Source organism: Phacochoerus africanus, chromosome 2 (genome assembly GCF_016906955.1).
Source record: "Phacochoerus africanus isolate WHEZ1 chromosome 2, ROS_Pafr_v1, whole genome shotgun sequence".
NCBI lineage: Eukaryota > Metazoa > Chordata > Mammalia > Artiodactyla > Suidae > Phacochoerus > Phacochoerus africanus.
The window spans coordinates 101,529,736-101,549,087 of NC_062545.1; the positions used below are offsets into that span (position 1 = coordinate 101,529,736).

At 48.7% G+C, this 19,352-nt stretch overlaps 1 protein-coding gene across 2 annotated transcripts in view; it reads right to left on the reverse strand.

Moving 5' to 3' along the window:
- MYO5B (myosin VB) overlaps nucleotides 1-19,352 on the reverse strand; it is a 389,410-nt gene that overhangs the window by 50,521 nt on the left and 319,537 nt on the right. For both annotated transcript variants that reach the window (XM_047764561.1, XM_047764553.1), the window contains exons 18-21: nucleotides 12,587-12,698; nucleotides 8,631-8,842; nucleotides 6,320-6,476; nucleotides 4,000-4,239 (exon numbers count right to left, since the gene is read on the reverse strand). In XM_047764561.1, the coding sequence (XP_047620517.1) occupies nucleotides 4,000-4,239; nucleotides 6,320-6,476; nucleotides 8,631-8,842; nucleotides 12,587-12,698 (721 nt within the window). The remainder of the gene's footprint in view (nucleotides 1-3,999; nucleotides 4,240-6,319; nucleotides 6,477-8,630; nucleotides 8,843-12,586; nucleotides 12,699-19,352) is intronic.

A 19,352-nucleotide genomic window follows, 5' to 3' on the forward strand; every position in this document is an offset into this window, starting at 1 on the left:
AAGCCTGGCACAGGGAGTGGTGTGGGACACCTGCTCCCTCTCAGACCCAAGAACTTCCCCCCGGCCCCTGCAATGACAAAGTTCCCTGGAGCTTCCTTTGTCAGTGGACCTGAGATCTGGCTAGCTCTGTCCTGAGCCAGCAAAGCCCTTTTCCTGATACCAGGGGGTCAAGGATTTCCATATGAGCCCTTGTTTTCTTCCAGTTCTTCAGACACCTGAAGGGGATGCTTACTCTGCATTTACTGCTCAGCTCTGGGGAGCCTGGCTTGGAACAGAGCACACTCCTTCCTTAGGGCAGGGCCACAACAAGGCTCAAGGTCAGGTGGGAAGAGTATAGGTTGGATTTCAGCCCCTCTTTGTCCCCATAATCAGTTACCTTTGTGCAGTGCACAGCCTGCAGAACTGTACACAAGAGGCTCTGAGCAGTTCCCAGTCAATGGTCTATATTCCCAAGGGGAAGGGGAAAATCATTGCAAGACAGCTGCATTGTGAAAAATAACACATTCCAGGAGTTCCTGTCATGGTGCAGTGGAAACAAATCCGACCAGGAACCATGAAGTTGCGGGTTCAATTCCTGGCTTCTCTCAGTGGGTTAAGGATCTGGCGTTGCCATGAACTGTAGTGTAGGTTGCAGATGTGGCTCAAATCGGGCATTGCTATGGCTGCGGCATAGGCTGATAGCTGTAGCTCGGATTAGACCCCTAGACTGGGAACCTCCATATGCTGCGGGTGCAGCCCTAAAAAGCAAAAATACTAGCATTTACTGGGTGCTTACTATGAGGCAGGCCCATCTATTACTCATTCTTTCTACAAAAATCCTCTGTGGTTAAAGCTAACTAATATTACCATTTAACAGTTGAGAACACTGAGGCACAAAAGGCCATAAGACTGTTACTTGTCACATATGATTTTTCAAATGTTCATGGATGCTCTTATGAATCATAAAATATTAACTAATTTATTTACTGAGTGCATACTAAGCACACTGAATCATATTGAATTAAAAGGCTACTGACTGAATCCATACATTTGCATTATATTTTTTCTGTTAAAATACAAATATATATATGTGTGTATATATATGTGTGTGTGTGTGTGTGTGTGTGTGTGTATACGCCACACCTGGGGCATGTGGAAGTTCCTGGGCCAGGGATCAAACCTGCACCACAGCAGTAATCTGAGCCACAGCAGTAACAACCAATCCTTAACCACTAGGCCACCTGGGAACTCCCACAAAAATATATTTAAATATAGCCTTATACTCATAAAGATCTAAGGAACTTGACCCACATTGTAAAAAAAAATTGTAAGCTCAACTGGCCTTTTCACTCTACATGTTGCGCTTGAATAAAGCCAGACTGATAGAGAGCCAAGTTCACAGGTTACATCATCTTGGCTGAAAAATGTCGCAGGCCTACAGCAGGGACACTGCAAGCAATGGTCCCAGGAACTGTCGCTGTGTTTGCTGCTGAAGGATATTGTCCAGAATGTGTTTATATATCACAGATTATGAAAACCCACAGGAAATCATCATACATCAGCACCACGGACAGCTCCAATCCTCCTACTGATTTCATTTCTCTTCACTAACTCTCAAGTGAATTTCTTTCCTATTTTCTGCTTGCTTGGAAATTTGGTACCCGTTTTGCATCTTTAATTGGGTTCACAAAATGTTAGACATGAATTTTAGGTGCTAACATTACTTTGATTTTATTTTTCAGTTTCCTTTTGACGACTTCTTGGCTGTAAGGATATTTTTTTTTTTAAAAAAAGCTCCCCCTGGTGATTCTACAGTATAACTTGGAGTTGGGAACCACTATTTAGCCATGTTATGGCATCAGTGAATTTTTGAGCTAGAAGTTACTTTAGAGATCTTAGGCCAATCCCCTCTGAGGAACTCAAGCCCAATTAGAGATTTGACCATAACCCCTAGCTGTCAACTCTGGCTGCAAGTATAACTGAGATAGAAGTCAGGCCTCCATTCAGCTGGAACTATGTCCACTTCCTTTGAGATGCCTTTGCCCATGTCATTCCTGGCACATGAGTGTCCTCTCCTAAGAACCTTGGGTGTCAGGGGAGCAGCTACCTGACTTGTCCCAGGCATTACAGAAAAAGAGATAAATTCGTTCTCTTACAAAAAGTTAGCTCCAGAACAAGAATCTCTAAAGTCCTGGTGCCACCAATTATGCTGAGGATTCCTCTCACAACAGCACATGTTCTTTGACACTGCCCCCCTCCCCATATGCCAACCAGTCCAAGGATGACACTGTTGATGAGAATGAACGCAAAACAAAGAGTCTTCTTCCTTGGACTGAGGAATTATTACACATCGAAAGAATCTCCTAATATGTAGATATCCTAAAATGTGGTTGGAGATGGCCAAACAGCCTCTGGAACCAAACTGCCAAGTTTCAATCCTAGCCATGCTTCTTACTAGCTGTGTGACTGTGCAGGCTCCTTAACATCTCTGTGTCTCAGTTTAAAATGGGAATAATGTTAGTATCTCACAGGGTTGTGATGAGGATCAAAATTAGTTAACCTATGGGAACAGGGCCTGGCACACAGTCGGGCAACATGTGGAGGGCCACCCCTCCCAACTCCTCTCATCACCCTCTGCACACAGGGCACCCTGCCCAGGGTGGGTAACACCTGCCACTGTTCACAGATGTTTGCCAAACAGGAAGCTTAAGGCAAAAATTGCTTTTTAAAAATAGGCCTTTTAAATCTGCTTCTATTTGACGTTCCAGCACGTGGAGTGTAAAATACCAGATTTATTTTTAATCTCTTGAGTCAACTTCAGAAATCAGCCATGCCAGTGCAGGGCCGTTATGGTTGGAACCTAGGGCTAAGGCAGTCAGGCGGTACACGGGGCTCCTGGCAGGGTGCCAACAAAGCCTGCTTGTCCCTCTGACTATACTTGGCTCACAAGGTTAATGGGTGCAAATTTGACAATGCAAATGTCTTTCCTAGACAGTCATTAGTAGCCAAAAAATAATAATATGGTGTGATAATAATAATAATAATAATAAAAAAACCAACATCTTCCTTGTGCTTAAGTTTTTCAAAAGGCTGATCCCAGAGACCAGACCTTTTCCTTTCTACTCCTGATGCTCAAGCAGATCCATCTTCCTCCCTGACCTGACCTTCACTGCAGGCTGATCAGGGCAGGGTACTGAGTGTCTTCCACCCTGGGCTGAGCTTTCTGTCTTGCTTCCCCACTACAGAGCCAAGGCAAACAAGACACCTGTAGAACTCACACAGAGAATATCAACACCCAGGGTAATGGTTTCTTCTCGGGAAGTCTGGTATTTGCAAGGATAGAGAAGCAGCAACAGTCTACTACTTTGGAGCTCCTATTAGGGGAAGCTGGTTTAGCTATAAAATGGCTCATTTATTTTCTTGCCCTATTGGGATCGTGAGTTTTAAAAAGTACCTAGCATAGAGTAGGTACAATAAAACCAGTGACCACCACGGCAATGCTTGGTGCCTCCAACTTCAATTCTCTTTCTCCACACCCCACGCCATGTGCTTTTGGCATGTTCCATCCATTCTCTTCCTCCATCCTATTCTTTCCTTTCTCAGGACATACCTGAAACCCTCTGGGGCACTGAGGAGCCTGGTCCTGAGGTCATTAATCTCCTACATGAGCAAGGAACCAGTGAGCCTGCTTTCAGCTCTGGGAACCCATCTTAACCATGACACAGGAAAGGACTGACACTTCAGTAACATCTGGGGTTAAAAAACCAGCAGTATCTTCATTATGGCTGTGGGATCAGACAGACCTGGATTGGGGTACTAGTTCTAGCACTTTCTAACTCTGTGACCTTGGCCAGCTACTTGATGCCTCTGATCCACAACTGGCTTTTCTGTAGAATGGCCTCAGGAAGTCGTGTGGGGATCCAATGAGAGCTCCCTGGGGAAGCCGTGGATCTCTCTAAAACATGCCCCTGGAGTCTTAGCACAGCCCCAACCCCCCATGTGGGAGCTCATGACACCAACCTGGTCGTCGATCTTGCGCTGCAGCTGGACCACCTTGTTCTCCATGCCCACGTTGAGGCGTTTCAGGTGCTCTGCTGAGCGGGCCTCTATCTTCAGGGCTTTCAGCTCCTGCTTGGCCCTGAGCCTCCGGAAGCCACACTGGATGACAATGGCCGCACCCCGCAGCCGATGGAAGTGTCTGCGAGCCATCCAGCCCCGCACGTGCTTCTGGATGATGGTGGCCTTGTGCTCCCTGAGGACCTGGCAGGGGACAAGCACATACCTGGTGAGTTTGCACTGCAGGACAGGGGTAAAAAGGGCTCATGTACTGCCCTGGGAAGGTGAGAGCTAAGGTCAGTGAGATACAGCCTCCCTGAGATGTAAGGCTTCAGCAATTGCTTATGAACGAGTTGTAATTATGTTCTGCAGCCTTCCTACCTACAGGGCATCAGCCGCCAAACTCTCATTTCAAGTTTTGTGGGGTCTTTTTATTGGAAACCACAGTCTAAAACCCCCTAAGCTGGAGGGGCCTAAAGATTATCCAGCGGATGGCCCCTTGTTCAACAGATTTGGATCCTGTCCTGTGATAGGGAGCCAGAAAGGTTAAGTGAGATTGTTTAGTGAGAGTCTACAATTTAATGGCTTATAGTTAGAAACCTGGCTTGCAATTCACAATTTTCCTTTTTCCTATTCAGTTAAAAACCACTCAGAAAAATAAAACATCACTAATGTTCTTGCCCTAATACCTGCAGAACAAATGGTTGTGGAATAAATGAATCAACAAACATGCTGAGAGACTAACATGCTCAGTATCACAGCTCTGAGACGTTCATACCTGGTGCCTCCCAAATGCCACCTACCCCATCCACGGTGACACAACACAGATGCACCAATCTTCCAGGAATATTCACAGAACCTTTTCCCTCTGGCTTGGGTTTCTCCACGTGTGACATCAGGGTGTGCTGCATCTGGTGCCTAACCAACCGCTCTGCTTTTTTCATTATCAATTTAATGCTTTACAGTTTTATTATTAGAAAATCACACCTCCTCTGATCATAGACAAGGTAGATGTTCATTTTAGCAAAACAGAAAACCATTTTATTTATTTATTTTTCTTACAGCTGCACCTGTGGCATATGGAAGTTTCTGGGCTAGGGGTCAAATCAGAGCTGCAGTTGCCAGCCTATGCCGCCGGCCATAGCAACACCAGATCAGAGATGCATCTGTGACCTATGGCGAAGCTTGCTGCAATGCCGGATCCTTAACCCACTGAGTAAAGCCAGGGATCAAACCCATGTCCTCATAGACACTACTTTGGGTTCTGAACCCACTGAGACACAATGGCAACTCCTAAAAGACAATTTTAGACATTTCTTTTTAATCCATCTTTCGTCTTAGCATTGAGCTTCAGTTGTGTGCAGGTGATGTGGTGGGTGGGATGTGTCCTGACTTGGGGCTACCTATCCAGGGCTTTCGGCCTCACTGAATAAAGGCCCAGCATGGGGGACATTGAGGTCCCTTCTCCTGCCTTCACCTCCCTGGGCTTCTGGTTGCAAATCGGTTAAATGAAGGAGCCAGACCTGATGACGTCTACTGCCACCCCTGCTCTCAAGTCTGTGTGAGCCCAGGATGGGACACCAGGCTCTGCCACAAGTGCCCTTGGCCAGGTGACTCAGCTTCTCTGAGCATCTCACAGCTGTTAAAGGGTAGCATGTACTTCTTCCTGTGATGATTAAACTTATGTGTCAACCTGACTGGCCGTGGGGTACTCAGGTCAAAGACTGTTTCTGGACGTGTCTATGAGGATGTTCCAGGAGAGATGAGTATTGGAACTGATGGGCTCAGTGAAGTGACTGCCCTCCCTGTGTCGTGGGCATCCTCCCATCCACTGGGGGCCTGAACAGAATGAAAGGTGGAGGAAGGAGGCACTCGCTTTTGTTCCCCCTCACTGCTGAGATGGGATGTTTCATCTTATCTTCTTTTGCCATCAGACTGGGTTTGAACCATCAGTTCGCTGGTTCTCAGGCCTGCAGATTCAGGCTGAGTTACACCCCTGATTTTCCTGGGCCTCCACTTGCAGACAGCAAATGGGGGGCTGCTCAGCCACCATCATTGCAGGAGCCAGTGCCTTATAATAATCTTCACAGCCACGCACGCATGCACGTCCACATGCATCTCCTACTGGTTCTTTCTCTCTGGAGAAACCTGCTACACTATACTTCACAAGGGCAGAGTTGTGAAATGACTTAGAAAAACATTAGCGCCCAGGAAATGTTGACGTTGGTGCCAACCCGTTTACTGCCTAATTCCCCTGGAGGGGTTGGGGGGGGGGGCTACATACCTGGTGATAGATTCTCCGCACAAACATGCCCCGAGCGAAGGCCTGGATGACGACAGTAGCCCTGCGGACCATCTGGTAGGCTTGGCGGGCCCTCTGCATGCGGTACTGCTTCTGGAGCACCACGGCCGCCTGGGTTCTCCGCAGGTGCTCGGCCAGCCTGGGGAGGGAGAGGGTGGTGGGCCAGGCTGACAGAGGCCTCTGGGCCACTTGTGAACACAAGCTCCTTCCTGACACCCCAACCACCCCCTGGAAAGCCAACTGTCATTGCCCTTGCCTTTGGTAACAAGGCCCTGGGGACTTGAAATTCAGCTGCAAACAGCAGAATTCCTCCTTGTTGTCCAAAAAGTCTTTCCACAGGCTTATATCTCAGTCTAAGTCTGATCCTCTTCTCTTCTGTCCAGTCCCCCACCCGCAAGCCCCCTCCTGCAACCTGGGCGTTCCTCAAGGACATCACGTGTTCACACTCCTGTCTGTCCCTGGACCACACTGGGCTTGGAGATACCAGAGGCTGAGTATCAAGCATCCTTGTGCTCAACACGCAGTACAGGGCCCGGCATAGTAGTGCCTGGCAAACATTTGCTATATGAGTAAAACCTTCTCAGGCCTGTAGTGACCCCTCTGTTTTCTCATCTCCCAGCCTTTTCCACCTAGGATGCACTGCACATGGGCATCTACTGTCCCCTGCTTCATTTCCGCATCCCCATCTCTTACCCCAAGATAGACATAAAGTCAGTCCAATACCTTTTACCCCCTTTAAGGGCTTTGTCTGGTGTCAGGCTCATAGCAAGTGCTCAATCAGAAATTCAGAAGATTAGAAGAAAGGACCTTGGTGTTTTTTTTTTTTTTTCTTTTTGGCTGTCCCACGGCAGATGGAGTTTCTGGGCCAGGGATGCGACCTACACTGTAGCTGCAGCAACACTGGATCCTTTAACCCACTGTGCCAGGCTGGGGATTGAACCTGCATTCTGGCATTGCAGAGACACTGCTGATCTTGTTGTGCTGCAGCGGGAACTCCCAGAAAGGACCTCAGAAATCACCTAGCACAGCTCTGGAGTGGGAGCTGGCCTACTCAGCTATGCTCTACCTGCTGACGTGAGTCTACTCCTAGCCCAGCTCTCCGGGGCACTCCACATACATCAGCCCTGCACGCTCGCTAGAATCCAAACTGCCTGCAGGGAGAATGTAGGCCAGCTTGCCACCCAGGACAGAGCCCCTGCGCGCAATGGCACTCAGTGGCGACCTGATTGTGGATGGCCACTGAGCGTTGATACTATTGACAATCTTCTCATTTCTGTAGCTTTTGTTCCAGAGACCATCCCTCCGCTGTTCACAGGTAATTAACGGTGTTCATCATCTCTGGTTCTGCTTGGATAAACAGCTGACAGCAAGGACGCGAGGGGGAGCAGGAACAATCTACTAACTTTACAGTATAAAGGGTGCTTGCTCTGGGCTTGTATTTTACATTCAAGCCCAGATGCCTGAGCAGCCACTTGTGAAACTTTGGCTTCCAAATGCAAGGATTCCCGGCAATTACTGTCACTTTGCCAAGGAAATCTGAATCTCAGAGGACATTGATTTTGAACCAGGGCTGCGTCCAAAATCTGATGACCTGTGTAAAGGCCCAGAGGTGGGTATCATGGTGGGGAGGAGGCGGGGGGTATCTTCCATGCCAGTCTCACTGGGGACACTCATACCACTCTAGCATGTCCAACAGCGTCACTTTGGATGAAGGGGGACATTTCAAGTAAAGTAGCTTCTTCTGCGTGGTGCTGGGCTGGGCAGGGGAGCCGAATAGCATCAGGCTCTGTCCCTAAGTCACAGTTTGTGGTCAGATAAGCCTCACCCTCTCTGGGCTGGCTGAGTACAACAACTCACTGAAGGGACATCCCTGGACTTTTCCAGCGCTATGTGGCAAACTTTCAAGCAGTGTTGAACTTCATAGTGCAAATCATGAACCTGCATGTAAGTTAACTCTGCAGAAAGGATGAATTAAATGAAGATTGTTTTACTTAGGAGCTTAAGTAAAGGTTTTGTGGCAAAACCAGCCAGGCTAGGCTAGGCTACCCTGGGTGGGATGGGGACAGACTGGGGGAATCAAGAGACCTGGTAGCAAGACCTACTCACTCAGGTGAGAAGGGCAGGAGAGAGTTGGTCCCAGCTGCTGGGGGAAAGCCAGCTGCAGACAGGGCCCAGCAGGAACAACTCTAATTAGAAAGGCTGAGAGAGGCCAACCAGCTTAGAGCCATCCCTGCCCTTACCCCCCAGTCCTCACCAAAATCTGTCACCTTAGATGTGCCCCAGCTTGGCTCACCTGCGGGCCAGGAGTCCTCGGCAGTACCTCTGCAGGGTTAAGGTAGCCCCCTTCAACCTGCGGTACTTCACCTTCTGCAGCCAGCCCCGGACGGTTTTCTGGATCATGATGGTGGCTGCCCGGAACTTGTCAGCCCGAAGCTTCTCCAGGTAGGCCACCTGGCCCGCCCGGAAGAAGATCTTGGTGCGGCCAAACTGGAACTTGTCAGGATCCTTTACAAGGCAGGGAGGGGAGCTGGTTTGTCATCCGCAAGCAGAAAGGAAAAGTGTCCCACAACACTGGCTCCTCCGAAGCACAAATCCCTTGCCGGATGCCACATGCCCCTGCTCCTTAGACAGATGCTGAGAGTGAATGGGTAACAGGACCCAAGTCCGTCCCTACTACTGGACAGATGCTGAATGAAGCGGTGAAAAAGATGCCTGTCCTCCAGCCACTGATACCACAGTAAGGGCAGACAGACAAGCAAACCAGGACATAGTATGGTTCCTGGCAGTGGTGAGGATTATGAAGACACTAAGCTGGTGGCTGGAGGACAGACTGGAGGTACTTAGGCTAATTGAGGAAGGCATTTCCACAAAGGTGATATCTAAGCAAAGACCTGAATGAAGTGAAAGGAGGCAGGCCCAGGAAATGATGTATATATTGCCAATAACCCCCAAATACTTCTTATTTGGTTTCTGACTCTGTTGTAACATGTTTTTAGACACATGACGACTGTCTTTAATTATACTGTTCAGGTTAAAATTAGTTGCCCTTCTCTGTGCTCACCCTGGTGGATAAAAGAGGATGACCCAGCAGGGTGCTTGTGGACAGGCCGGGGCTAGAATTTTCTAGCTTGATAGGCAGCTCACGATAACTGAGAGCTCTTTGTAAATAAATTTCATCTATTTTGCTCACTTGGCATGAAAACCATAATAAGGAGGAGAATAATGAGCCAAGGTCCAAAGAACACACACACACACGAACATGTTTCATGTGGACAAAGGGCTCTGAAAATAATGCTGAGTCACCACTCTTCACGGCCCAGCCCTCCACAGCTAATGGGAACCTGGGTCCACACACAGGGAAGAGGAGCTTGCCTGAGCTGTGGCTGAACTGGGATGCAGCGTCCAGCTACACTGTAGCTCACTGTCCCCTCCACAGCCCGGCTGCCGGCAAAGCTGGGAGAGGCAAGCTGCCAACCTTGGCTCTCATCTCTGCCTCTGCTCAGAACCCTCAGCTTGTGCTGGGAGGCGTGTTGGCCAATGACTAACTCCATCCAGGAAGCCATGAACAGATTTCACAGACCAGAAAGCATTTTAGAGCTCAGCCTAGAAGGAAGGTAGAAGCTGACCAGGCCAGTAAAAGAGGGAACATGCAGTTCTGGCAGAGGAAACAGCCTGTAGTCACATCCTCTTCTTTAGGCAACTCACTTGTTCTTTCACTCATGCTGACAGGGATGGAGTAGGCATAGGTAGTTGTAGAAGTCCCAGTAAAGGATCATAGATAGAGAGCGAAATCTAGGGGACGTTGGGAGATCACTGTAAGTTAATAACTGTTCAAGAAAGCCATTAGAATGAGGCAGGCTTGCTTGACTAGTGGAGGCCTGAGACGGTGGGCAGGGGATTGGATGAGGCCTGCATTCACATTCAGACCAAGGGCAGGAGTCTGAGGACCACCCTTCAGATGATTTGAATACACACCTTACTGGATACTAAGGAGGAGCTACTACTCCCAGAAAGGAAGAGGCAGTCCTTTCCAGCCCCCCTCCCCCACTCCCCCACTCCCCTTGGATGAAAAAAACTGTAACCCACCCAGATCCTAAGGACAGAGCTTCCGAGCCCGCCCACCTGAACCTCTCACAAGTGTCCTATCCTAATAAATCTATTTATCATTTTGTCTCTTGCTGAATTCCTTCTGCATGGAGGCATGAAGAACCTGAACCTCAGTAAGTCCAGACACCAGGTGAGTGATTCTATTTGGGTCTAAGTCCCAATCTGGGTTTTGTCTGGATTCAAGTCCCGGCATGTGGGTTCAAGTCCCAATCTGGGTTTAGGCTGGGTTCGAGTCCTGGCATGGGAATTCAAGTCCCTGTCTGTGTTCTGGCTAGGTTCAGGCCGTTAGTGCTGTCAGTTTCAATGCCACTAATGTTTGGTGTAGCTTTTATATGTCAGGCTCAGTGCTCATAAGCAGGGGGGAGGTGTCAATGTGAAGACTGTCCTCTGCAAGAAAGAAGACTCGTCTGGAAAACAGGACCTCAGGCTGCAGGCTCAGAAGGTGACACAAAGCACTAAGGTCGAGGGAGGCAGGAGGGCAGAGCCAGCCTGCAGGATGGGCCTTGACAAGCAGCGGAGAGGAGCGAGCGCATCCAGAGTCAGGCCCTCGGCAGTGGCACCAGCCCTGCTACCTGGCAGGGAGCAGAGTGGGGGAAGCTGAGGCAGCCAGTCTGAGTGGGGAGGTGGGTGTGTGTGCTCCAGAGTACCCCTATTTGGGAAGCAGCCATTCTGCTGGAAGCAGGTACAGGAGAGGAAGAGTGAAACCACAGCCCTGGAGAAGGAAGTAGACAGCCCCAAGGCAGAGTGTGCTACTTGCAAGCCTTGACCTCATAGAGGCCAGCTCCCGGTCCCAGTGAGGAGAAAGACTCCTGGAATCCAGAATCAGCTGACCTTGGACACGTTTTTTCCTCACCCGTGAAAAGAGAGATGTTGAAATGTAGACACTGATAGATGCACCACAGCAAAAGCCTCAAGCAACGAGAGTCCAAAGAATCAACTGCCACCTTCAGTGAACAAGACTGTCACCCTCTTACTCTCCCCTGAACATTTAGCACAATTGTTGCACTGGCTAGAGCCACAGACTTGAACAGCTAAGACCACACTCAGAGGGTAACTGTGTCACTTTTACAAAATAACACATAATCTTAAAACCTGATTATGTGGCAATGAGCTGTATTCCAGATGAACAGATTATCCTAGCAAAATAATACTTAAAAATTAAGAAATTTTGATGTAAGTCTCTTACCGTCTTAAAGGAAGATTTTTGGCAGAAGTTAACCGTTTGAGACCATTAAGTACCATATTCTGCTGTAATCCCTGAACACTCTGGAACTAAGAAATATTCAAGGATCTGCACCCCCCCGCCAAAGCCCCCAAGAGCTCTGCTATGGTTCTCCAGTTGCCAGTGTCAGATGTGAGTTCAGGCTGTTTCAATGAAAGTAACAGCCATCCCCTTATTTAAAACAAGCACCTGGGGGTAGGCCTGAGGTCAGCTCTTACCTCTGCAAAGAGGAAGATGCAGGAAGCACAGCTGTTTTCCTTGCTGCTGGCTTCCAAACTATGCCCAAGCTCTGGATCAGACACGCCAGGAGGTGTACTGATGCTGGCAGGTGGGCTGAGCTGTGGAGCCCCAGCCTTTGGAGAAGCCAGAGATCCCAGGCCAGCAGCTTGTAGCCAGGAGGCTCTATCACGCCTCCCAGTGGGCTGAACAAACAACTTCATTTTCTTATTTATTTTTCTTTTAATGGCCACACCTATGGCATATGGAAGTTCCTGGGTCAGGGGTTGAGTTGGAGCTGGAGCTGCAGGCCTCCACCACAGCCACAGCAATACAAGATCTGAGCTGCATCTGTGACCTATACCCCACCTTGTGGCAACACCGGATCCTTAACTACTGAGCAATGCCAGGGACGGAGAACATGTCTCATCCTTAACTGGCTGAACTATAATAGGAACTCCAACAGCTTCATTTTCTAAGTGAATTGAGATGTGGGAAAGACTAGGAAGTTCTCCAGGCAAGTGGAAAGGATTTTCCTTCACAGTTGCTGATGCAGGAAAATGGATCAACATCTCAGGAACAGGTTCAATAAGAGGGATGAAGACCAAAAAGGCAGTTAGCACCACTCTGCTCCACCCCAATTCTCAGGGCGCCTCGGCGGAGCCGTCCCTGGAGCCCAGTGGTCCAGGGGCCATGCAGCTCACCTTGATGAGGCTCTCCAGCACAGACCTGCAGATGGCCTTCTTGTCTGTGTTAGCGAGCTCTCTCTTCTTGATTAGCACCCGATACCGGTTGAAGAAGTCATGGTAGGCCCACCTGGAGGGAAAACAGATACATCAGGGAACATGGCCTGCCTCTTGGCCACACAATGGCCACGGTGATCTCAGACAGTGCCCCACGTAGTCAACATTTCTTGCACAAAACCCTTCTCAGAGCAGCAAAACCCATGCTAGGGCGTTCTATTCTCCCTTGACGCCCTCAGAGGATTTCAGTGTGTACTTGAATTATAGAGTTACAGCTGAAAGACTGAAGGAAAAAGAAGGGTTTTGGTGGCTCTCCTGGGAAACAGACCAGAGGCAGAACTGTTCACACAGTGGATTTCTGTCCCCAAAACATGGAGTTCCACTCTGCTGCTGCTGAAGTGGGGGAGCCTTACCTGGAATGCAGCTTGGTTTTTAAATGCTGGATTTCTTCTTACAAAACTAAAAGGAATACAGCTCACTGAAAACTTTTTTAATGTAGTAAAACATACATTAGCAAAGAAAGAAGCCCTATCCTGGAGGTATGCTACTCACACAGGTTGGTATAATTTAGAAGGAGCTGCTTTTCTCCCCGAAGTAGATTTGACTTATGATTCTGCACCCACTGATCACTAGAGGAAGGCAGATCCACTGTAAAGCAAATGTCCAGCAATGCACATAAAACAAACAGCACTTACAATCTCACAATACCTTTTAAGTAGGTGCTATTCTGGTATATTCTGGAAGAAAATCTTTAAGAGAACTTTACATTTATCCCTCGGCCTCTGAGATCTCTTCTTAAACAAATGCAATCTTTTCAGCGAGCAAAGGCACATTTTTCTAATCAGGCTCTGCCCCTTTCTCCTGAGAGCTACCTCAACTCATACAGATGCCCATACTCTGACCCTTCTTGCTTCTCATCTCAATTTTCAGGGAATGCTCATAACCCAGATGGCATCGCAGGTTCTGTTGCAGCACAATCTCATGCTAAGGAGACTGTGAATTAATCTCCAGGCTAAGCCCCTCTGAAGGTGGCAGCCCGTCTGTCCCCATTCCTTCTGCATCCTTGAGTCATCAGGAGATACTGCACACACTCTGTCTTCAGGTACATGTGCTGCCCATGTCGCCCACTTGAAAATCATGTAGGTGCTGCCTTGAGATTATGCCATACCATTGACCATCACCTATGGCCTTGCTGAGAGACTCTCCAGTTACTCAGATAACCCCCCTCATCCTGAAGTATCTGGGAGGAATAAGTGCATTGCATCCCTTCTCCTGGGGCACAATAGCCTTTAAAAGGGGGTAAAATTCAAGGAAAGGAGTACTGTGGAATATCAGGGGCCACAGCAAGCAGTAGACGGTGTGCTTGGAAGGAGGTTCTTCTAGATCTCTCTTCCTACCCTCCACAGTTGCATGCCAAGGGTGCCTTCCCTCCCAGGTCACCTGTCTCTGCTCCCTGGGGGGAGAAGGGAAACCCTGAACTCACTGCCTCTCCCACCGTCATAAACACTTGCCCTGGTTTGGGGAAAGAATTCCTACATAGCTACGGGTCTCAAGGTGCAAACAACAAAATGGCATTTTTTTCCATTTTATTTTTCTCTATATAAAATGGCTTATGCCTTGCCTTTTTATTTTTCTTTATTTTTGCTTTTTAGGGCCACACTTGTGGCATATGGAGGTTTCCAGGCTCGGGGTCAAATCAGAGCTACAGCTGCCGGCCTATGTCGCAGTCACAGCAATGCAGGATCCGGGCTGCATCTGCGACCTACACCACAGCTCATGGCAACACTGGATCCTTAACCCACTGAGCCAGGCCAGGGATTGAACCCACAATCTCATGGTTACTAGTCGGATTCGTTTCCACTGCGTCACAGGAACTCTTCCCTTACCTTTTTAAAAATAACAGCTTCACTGAGATATAACTCATATACTGTAAACATGTACCCTTTTAAAGCATACAGATCAATAGTACAACCTTCAAAAAGTTGTGCAACTAATCCCAGTACTGAATTCTAGACCATTTTCATTACCCTCAAAAGAAACCCCACACCTAATATCAGTCACTCTGTTTTTCCCTCCCCACACCCCGCCCTGGCAACCATGAATACACTTTGTTTCCACGCCCTTTACCTTTTTCTTCCACGTTTTCTTCTTAGGGCCTGCTGCATATGGAAGTTTCCAGGCTAGGGGGTGAATCAGAGCTGCAGCTGCTGGTCTATGTCATAGCTACAGCAACGTGGGATCCGAGCCACACATGTGACCTACACCACAGCTCATGGTAATGCCAGATCCTCAACCCACTGAGCGAGCCCAGGGATCAAACCTGCATCTTCATGGACACTATATTAGGTTCTTAACTCCCTGAGCCACAATAGGAACTCTCACCCTTTACCTTTTTAATGGGTTCTATCTGTCACAAGTGCTCAGCACAGGGGAATGACAGCATCCATTCTGCTCAGAGCTGACTGGGTATATGCCAGGCTCCTCTCCACAGGCTCACAAAGGGTGGGTTCCCTTCAGGAGGGAGGGTGCTGGGAACCCCAGGGGGCTCTGTCTTAGGCCCTGGGTAGGGTTCCTGCTACCCTGGGCCCTTTGGGACCCTGAGCCAAACCCACTTAATTACTGGCCATCTCTAACAGGAGGCTTTAAAAATGGAAACATTAAGGTTATCTGTCCAGCTAAATGCTGCTTCAGTTATTTCAATCATGGACAATCAATGCAAAGAAAACTTCTAAGCCTTGACTGATGTTAATACTGGCAGCCCAGGAACAGAGAGCTATACGGATATGTTGCAAATCAGATGTGCACTTTGTTGTTTTGTTTTTGGGGGGCATGCCCATGGCATACAGAAGTTCCCAGGCCAGGGATCAAACCTGAACCATAGCAGTGACAACGCCAACTACTAGGCCACCAGGGAACTCCCTGTTTTGTTCTGAATACATGCAAATGATGTTGAACTTTTCCCAGGCTCTTTCTACCCCAGCCCCAAGTTTTTTTTTGTTTGTTTGTTTTTTGGGTTTTTTTGTCTTTTCTAGGGCCACTCCCGTGGCATCTGGAGGTTCCCAGGCTAGGGGTCAAATCGGAGCTGTAGCCGCCGGCCTACACCAGAGACACAGCAACGCGGGATCCGAGCCGCATCTGCAACCTACACCACAGCTCACGGCAACGCTGGATCATTAACCCACTGAGCAAGGGCGGGGACCGAACCTGCAACCTCATGGTTGCTAGTCAGATTCGTTAACCACTGCGCCACGACGGGAACTCCACCAGCCCCAAGTTTTAAACATAGACCATTGTGTCTCATGGTACTTCCTCATGGGGTAAGATAGATTTGAGCAAGAATCAAAGATATCCTTGGTGCCTACTCCCACCATCAGTATTTCACCCACGTGCTGCCATCCTGCCTGCCTGCCCAGTGGGCTGTGGGCACCCCCTTCGAAATGGACCAGCACTTTCAGTTCTAGTTACTGAGGGCACTTTCCACATCCTGCATTTCTGTTTGTTGTGTACTTGTCTCGTTTCTCCCTATGAGTCTGCAATTTCTCTGGGGAAATAATTAGAGCTGCACTTCATGGGGCTCAAAACCTTAAATGCTTCTAATTTGAAAATCTCTTACTGCTGACAGTCCCATAACGTAGGGAGGTTACAGGCTCCAGGAAATGATGAGGGAGTAGGGAGATGTGACCGCAGTGACAAGGCCAGCGCAGAACGAGCTTGGCGTATGGAAGCTCTGACACTGACCGGCACTGTGACCTTAGGCAGGTCAAAGCCTGAATGCTTCCCCTCCCCTGTCTGCAAACTGGGGACATCACCACTCACCCTCACAAGTACCTCGTAGCCAATGAGTTCACAGACGTGGTGTGTCTGGAAAGCCGAAATGCTCCCTAAAGATCTAAGTCACTCTCCCTTCCTGCCCAAGCCCCGCCCCTTTCCTCAGAAAGGCTTCCTCAGAGACCTGCACCAAGGTGACACTAATCGGAGGAGGATGCTGCAGAGAGAAGTCCGATCCCGGGGGGACGGGCCACTGCGGTAGGGCCTGGGCGGGTACAAGTGTCCTTCAGCAAACGACTGGGAACCAAATGTGGATGCCCTTTTTTGTGGACCTGTGCTCTTAGAGATAAAACCCTCTCAGGAAAGGCTCCCTGATCCGTAAGAGCAAAATCTTCCACATGAAACTGAACAGAATATGTGATTCTTTTTCCAAAAGTAGAATTTCTTAACAGGACTTTCTGATTTGGCAGACACCTTGGGATGGAGGTTTTTCGTGTGCAGGTGAAAGTTAGGAGGGACCACTCATGACCACCACAGGTACCCAGACTTTCCCCTGGAGCTTATATACCACCACAGAATCTCTCGCTCTCACAGCATTTGAAGTATCCCTGTTTGTGTCTGTGGGACACAGAGCTTTCTGCCTTGTATTGGGTTATTTTTCTCATACACACATTAGCTTCTCTCTGCTGAACTTGTGCCTCCTTCAGCTAAGCTCTGATATGTTTTATGATACTTTAAAAAAATCTCCCAGCACCTATCATGGTATCTTTACAAATGGCTAAAACACAGTGTCAAACTTTTTTCTACCAGAGTTTCTAAGGATGGCACAATTCCTCTGCTTCTACAGTGTGGGGACAGCCCCCTGTGACACTGGACACAGAGCATCTTTCCACTGCTGCCCATCACCCTACTCACTGAGATATGCAAAAATGTTCCCTAACATTTGCAGAATGTTTATTACAGAGCACAGTTCTGGTCGGAGAAACCTCAAGAATAGCTGACCATGACCTCTATCTGCCTCTACAGTGTGAGTCCACTGTCCCCCCATGTCCCGCCCCCATCAGGTGGCCTGGGAGATGTCCTCTCCCACTTGTGACCCTGCGGCTCACTGGCCTGGGGGTATCTTTTAAGCCTATCCTGGGCCCAGCTGCTTTTCCACTCCATTTCCTCTTAGCTGTGGGAGAAGAACACCTGTCCTTGGTCTATTACTAACCTCCCTTCCCTGGGGACCCCACCCTGGGCCATATGGGTTTGCAGGAACCCCAGGGACAGAACTCACACTCCACCCTGCTCTCCCTGGATTCAGACTCACATGCCAGGGGCCTGGCAGGATGTCTTAAGACTTTAACGTCATGTTTCCTCTGGATGGAGGCCTGCCTCTGAGCCCCTGGCCTGCGGGGGAGCAAGTGTGCCAACCTGGTACAGCAGCCATAGCTGGGTGTGTGGGGAAAGCCCTGTGCTTACTCCTGGGAAGGATGGGGAACTCAAAGGTGGCAGGCACGGTTGATACGGGATGAGCTTGGGCAAGCATTCAGCACAGCCCACCAGTCTAGAAAGACAGTTCCATGTATCAAGCTTCCCAGACCCCAAGACAGTGTGTGGTGGAGCACATGCGGGGGTGACGTTTTGGTTGGCTGACTTCCCATCTGGAGCCCCGCACTGTATTTAACGTCTACCAGTGGGCATGCTCAGCTGGGAACATGCCTGCCTGAGGGGCCCCCAGAGGACCAGCATGAACCGTGGGTGGATCTGTGGAGGCGGCAACGCTTTGCTGCCCTTCTGGACAGGTATCCTCCTGTGGGGATTGGCTGGTTTAGAACAACTCCAAGTCCTCCAGTGAGACCAGAGCACAAGGCTTAGTCATACAACTTCTATGACCTCAGGCCACAAGAGGGACCCCTGAAGATGGCATGTTAGGTTATCATGGGACCCCTTAGAAAAAGGGGGAGAATCCATCAGGGCTTTTGGGGTCAAGATTAGGTGGGTCAACCTGTACTTTCAGACACCTCATGTCCCTGTGACATTCAGCTCAGGCAGAGATCCTGATTGTGCCTACATGGAACGTAAGGGGTTAGGCTCCTCTTCTAGTTTGAGAACCTGCAGGAGCCTGTGAGCCCTGGTGGGGCCTTGTTCCCTACAATGTCTTACATATGGGCCAACAGATGTTTGTGGGGCAGAGGTGCTTAGCCAGGCTGTCATGCCCACTAACCAGGACCAAAGGACTCTCTCAGGATACTGAGTTGTGGAAATGATTTCTATTACGGCCACCAACCAACCACACTCTTTTCTTGTCTTCCCTTTTGAAGGAACAAACCAGCAGAGAAATCAATGATGTTGCTTACAGGAGCTTCTTTGGGACTTTAACAAGGATGGGCAAAATTTTCAAAGGGACACAAGAGGCCAAAGTCAGAGGGGAGAGGGCACTTGTAGAAGACTCACAAGTGGAGGCATCCTTAACCCACGGGTATGAGGTCTGACACCTCCACCCCTCTCTACCTGTGAGGACTTAAGCTGATCACATAGCTCTTACGAGATCTGTGTTATCATCCCGAAATGCAGGTGATACCCCCGTAACTCGCCTACCTCCAGAGTCAATATGATCTTTTCAACAAATGGTGCTCGGACAACTGGAATCTGTATGCGAAAGAACAAGGCTGGACCTCTACTTCACATTATTAACATAAACTAACCAAAATGGATTAAAGACTAAAACTATAAAACGCTTAAAAGAAAGTATAAGTGTAGATCTTTGCAACCTTAGATTGGACAAAAATCTCAAAGGAAAAAATAGATGCACTGGACTTCTTCTAAATTAAAAGCTTTTATGTTTCAGAGAACACCATCAAGTGAAAAGACAACCCATAGAATGGGAGAAAATATCTGCCAGTCATGTATCTGATAAGGATCTAGTATCTAGAATATGTAAAGAACTGCTACAACTCAACACCAAAAACACAAA